This window comes from Oncorhynchus gorbuscha, unplaced genomic scaffold, assembly GCF_021184085.1.
Source record: "Oncorhynchus gorbuscha isolate QuinsamMale2020 ecotype Even-year unplaced genomic scaffold, OgorEven_v1.0 Un_scaffold_694, whole genome shotgun sequence".
Lineage (NCBI taxonomy): Eukaryota > Metazoa > Chordata > Actinopteri > Salmoniformes > Salmonidae > Oncorhynchus > Oncorhynchus gorbuscha.
This window is the reverse complement of record NW_025745768.1, coordinates 80,001-85,000: the sequence shown is the minus strand read 5'-3', so window position 1 is coordinate 85,000 and position 5,000 is coordinate 80,001. Positions and strand designations below refer to the sequence as shown.

Sequence of the window (5,000 nt, the reverse complement as noted above, 5' to 3'; positions counted from 1 at the left end):
AGAGGGAGGGAGGGAGGGAGAGAGAGAGAGAGAGAGAGAGAGAGAGAGAGAGAGAGAGAGAGAGAGAGAGAGAGAGAGAGAGAGAGAGAGAGAGAGAGAGAGAGAGAGAGAGAGAGAGAAAGCAAGCGAGGGAGATTGGGAGAGAGACTTACCTCTGAGCCTGCTGCTGCACAGTTGATGAGGTTGTTATTGGGGTTGGCAATCCAAAAGGTGGACGTAGCACTGGAAGAGACAAGGAAAGACAAGAGGGAGGAAAAGAGAGAGAGAACGTGAGAGAGAGGAGGGAGAGAGAGAAAGAGAACGTGAGAGAGAGGAGGGTGAGAGTGAGAACGTGAGAGAGTGAGAATGTGAGAGATAGGAGGGTGAGAGAGAGAGAACATGAGAGCGAGAGAGAGAACGTGAGAGAAAGGAGGGAGAGAGAGCGAGAGAGAGAGAATGTGAGAGAGGAGGGTGAGAGAGAGAACGTGAGAGAGAGGAGAGAGAGAAAACAAGAGTTGTTGATTACCACTGCGTCTTACTCCTCGCTTCAGGCAGCACCTCAACAGCCTTGGTTTCTCAAATGACTGCCTCGCCAACTACTTCTCAGACAAAGTTCAGTGTGTCAAATCGGAGGGCCTGATGTCCGGACCTCTGGCAGTCTCTATGTGGGTGCCACAGGGTTCAATTCTCGGGACGACTCTTTTATCTGTATATATCAATGATGTCGCTCTTGCAGCTGGTGATTATCTGATCCACCTCTACACAGACAACACCATTCTGTATACTTCTGGCCCTTCTTTGGACACTGTGTTAACTAACCTCCAAACGAGCTTCAATTCCATACAACTAAATGCATGCTCTTCAACCAATTGCTGCCTGCACCTGCCCGCCCGGCCAGCATCACCACTCTGGACGGTTCTGACTTAGAATATGTGGACAAAGGGCCTCCCGGGTTGCGCAGTGGTCTAGGGCACTGCATCGCATCACTAGCTGTGAGACTCTCTGGGTTCGCACCCAGGCTCTGTCGCAGCCGGACGCGACCGGGAGGTCCGCGGGGCAACGCACAATTGTCTGGTTTAGGGAGGGTTTGGCCGGTAGGAATATCCTTGTCTCATCGTGCACTTGCGACTACTGTGGCGAACCGGGCACAGTGCACGCTAACCAGGTCGCCAGGGGCACGGTATTTCCTCTGACACATTGGTGCGACTGGCTTCTGGGTTGGATGTGCGCTGTGTTAAGAAGCAGTGCGGCGTGGTTGGGTTGTGTTTCGAAGGACGCATGGCTTTCGACCTTCGTCTCTCCCGAGCCCGTACGGGAGTTGTAGCGATGAGACAAGATAGTAACTACTAACAATTGGATACCACGAAATTGGGGAGAAAAGGGGGAAAAAAATGTTAAAATTAAAATACATTTAAAAAAAGAATATGTGGACAACTACATATACCTAGGTGTCTGGCTCGACTGTAAACTCTCCTTCCAGACACACATTTTTAAGCATCTCCAATCCAAAATGACATCTAGAATTGGCTTCCTACTTCGCAACAAAGCGTCCTTCACTCACGCTGCCAAACATACCTCGTAAAACTGACCATCCTACCGATCCTTGACTTTGGCGATGTCATTATCAAAATAGCCTCCAACCCTCTACTCAGAGAATTGGATGCAGTCAATCACAGTGCCATCCGATTTGTCACTAAAGACCCATATACTACCCACCATTTCGACCTGTATGCTCTCGTTGGCTGGCCCTCGCTTCATATACGTCGCCAAACCCACTGGCTCCAGGTCATCTATAAGTCTTTGCTAGGTAAAGCTTCACCTTATCTCAGCTCACTGGTCACCCTAGCAGCACCCAAAAATCCAGGTAGCACTCCCTCACTAACTTTAAGCACAGCAGTCCAGCAGGTATATTTCATCTGGTCAACCCCCCCAAATTTTTTTCTCCTTTGCCAATTTCACCACTTCATCTTCTGCACATCTATCACTCCAGGCCAATTTATTGCCTAATCTTACCTACTTTGCACACTGTATATAGACTTTTCTATTGTATTATTGACTGTGTGTTTATTTACTCCATGTGTAACTCTGTGTTGTTGTTTGTGTCGCACTGCTTTGCTTTATCTTGGCCAGGTCGCAGTTGTCAATGAGAACTTGTTCTCAACTGGCCTACCTGGTTAAATAAAGGTGAAATATATATATATATATAAATTAAGTGCTCTGTCTCTCTCACACACACATACACAAACACACACACACACACACACACACACACACACACACACACACACACACACACACACACACACACACACACACACACACACACACACACACACACACACACACACACACACACACACACACACACACACACACCACACACACACAATTAACAAGGGGTCGTCACTGCCTTTCAAAAACATGAAAGCAAATCAGGTCATCAGTAATCAAGGTCTCTACTAGCCCTAATCACAGTCTACTCTATAATCAACACAGAAAACGAGGGACAGGAGAGAGAGAGCAAGAAAGAGAGAATGAGAGAGAGAGAGTGAGAGAGCGATAAAGAGAGAAGGACAGAGAGAGAACGAGAGAGAGAGAACGACAGAGACAGAGAGGTGTAATTGTCAGTTTAGCTTTTAGGATTGGGATATTCTGTCTGATTTTGTTCAGTGAAAATGTACATTACTGAAGAACTCTGCATTTGTGAAGGTCTAAGCCGTCAAACAGGGGAACATGTCAATCATCTGTCAGCGGACAGGGGAACATGTTAGCCGTGTCTGTTAGCAGCGACAGGGGAACATGTTAGCCGTCTGTCTGTTAGCCGTCTGTTAGCGGACAGGGGAACATGTTAGCTGTCTGTTAGCCAGGGGAACTGTTCAGCGGACAGGGAACATGTTAGCCGTCTGTTAGCGGACAGGGGAACGTGTTAGCAGGGACAGGGGAACATGTTAGCTGTCTGTTAGCGGGCAAGGGAACATGTTAGCAGCGGACAGGGGAACATGTTAGCCGTGTTAGCGGGCAGGGGAACATGTTAGCCGGTTACACAGGGGAACATGTTAGCCATCTGTTAGCTGTCTGTCTGTTAGCGGACAGGGGAACATGTTAGCTGTCTGTTAGCGGACAGGGGAACATGTTAGCCGTCTGTTAGCGGACAGGGGAACATGTTAGCCAGTCTGTTAGCGGACAGGGGAACATGTGTTAGCCGTTAGCCATCTGTTAGCTGTTAGCCGCCTGTTAGCGGACAGGGGAACGTGTTAGCCGCCTGTTAGCGGACAGGGGAACATGTTAGCGGAGCGGACAGGGGAACGTGTTAGCTGTCTCTGTTAGCGGACAGGGGAACGTGTTAGCTGTCTGTTAGCGGACAGGGGAACGTGTTAGCCGTCTGTTAGCGGACAGGGGAACGTGTTAGCTGTCTGTTAGCGGACAGGGGAACATGTTAGCTGTCTGTTAGCGGAATGTTAGCCATCTGTTAGCGGACAGGGGAACGTGTTAGCTGTCTGTTAGCGGACAGGGGAACATGTTAGCCGTCTGTTAGCGGACAGGGGAACATGTTAGCTGTCTGTTAGCGGACAGGGGAACATGTTAACCATGTAGGCCAGTTAAGAACAAGTTCTTATTTACAACTGTGACCTGGCCAAGATAAAGCAAAGCACTGACAAAAACAACTACACAGAGTTACACATAAACAAACGTACAGTCAATAACACAATAGAAAAAAAATAATAATAATATTCTCATTCTAATATTCCGTCTACTATGTGATTGGCTCCAACAACTGTTTCTCTCTCTCCCTCAGATTTGCTGATAATGGAATTGGCCTAACACTGGCTAGGTAAGACATTAATGTTAATAACATTGTGTGTGTGTGTGTGTGTCTGTGTCTGTGTGTGTGTGTGTGTGTGTGTGTGTGTGTGTGTGTGTGTGTGTGTGTGTGTGTGTGTGTGTGTGTGTGTGTGTGTGTGTGTGTGTGTGTGTGTGTGTGTGTGTGTGTGTGTGTGTGTGTGTGTGTGTGTGTGTGTGTGTGTGTGGTATAAGCAGCTCTGGGTAATGAGTGAGAATTGTCACAGCAGTGTTAGCAATAACTACCAACAAGTCTCTCTCTCACCTCCATCTCTCTCTCTCTCACCTCCATCTCTTTCTTTCTCTCGCATCTCTCCTTTCTGTCTCTCACCCTCTCTCTCTCTCTCTAGCATCTCTCTCCTTCCTCCCTCTCTCTTCTTTTTACAGGCATTAAGTGCAGAGGAGAGGAGAGAGGGTGAGGAGAGGAGGGGAGAGGAGGGAGAGGGAGAGGAGAGGAGAGGAGGAGAGAGAGGAGAGAGAGGAGAGGAGAGGAGAGGGAGAGGAGAGGAGAGGAGAGGAGAGGAGAGGAGAGAGAGGGGAGAGGAGAGATGGGAAGAGAGGGTGAAGACAGTAGTTGGGGAATAGGGAAGGTGGAGAGAGGGAGATAGTACTGTGTCTGTGTGAGAAGATGTGTGGGAAAAGAGAATAGATAGAAAGAGAGGGAGGGGAGGAGATATGGGGGAAGCAACAAATCTGCAAAACTTTACTGAGGAAAAGTAATTCTGTTACCTCATACTTTTTGGTAGGTGACATTCAATGATGTATATAAACCCTGGGTAGCTGACGCTGTGTCTTGGCCAATAAGAGCCTCCATTATTAAACTCCTCCTTTCGAGGCTTTGATTAATGGAAGTGAATCGGGGAAAAACTATATCCCCACATTAAAATACCCAACTTGTCAACAATGCCACGGAGTGAAACATATGTATGCAGCCAGCGCCGATTAAAGGGATGAGGGAAGACAGTTCATATGGAAATATTGAAATTATTAGAGTAGAACATGTACTTTTTGGTCTATTTTGAGAGACAAACTGCTCAGATTTTGGTACTGCGTAACCATAGCAATGCATGTAAATGTCAATGTATGCTAGATATATTACAAAACGATAATCCATTGTTGATGTTATTAAGCATGGATGAAGTGGTGGTTCATGTGTGCAATTTAACTGCTGTTCTTATGGA

At 47.4% G+C, this 5,000-nt stretch overlaps 1 protein-coding gene across 1 annotated transcript in view; it reads right to left on the bottom strand.

Moving 5' to 3' along the window:
- The window catches only part of LOC124019835 (cell migration inducing hyaluronidase 1), a 114,156-nt gene that overhangs the window by 39,920 nt on the left and 69,236 nt on the right, over positions 1–5,000 (bottom strand). The window contains exon 14 of the mRNA XM_046335267.1: positions 153–222. Coding sequence (XP_046191223.1) covers positions 153–222 — 70 coding nt within the window. The remainder of the gene's footprint in view (positions 1–152; positions 223–5,000) is intronic.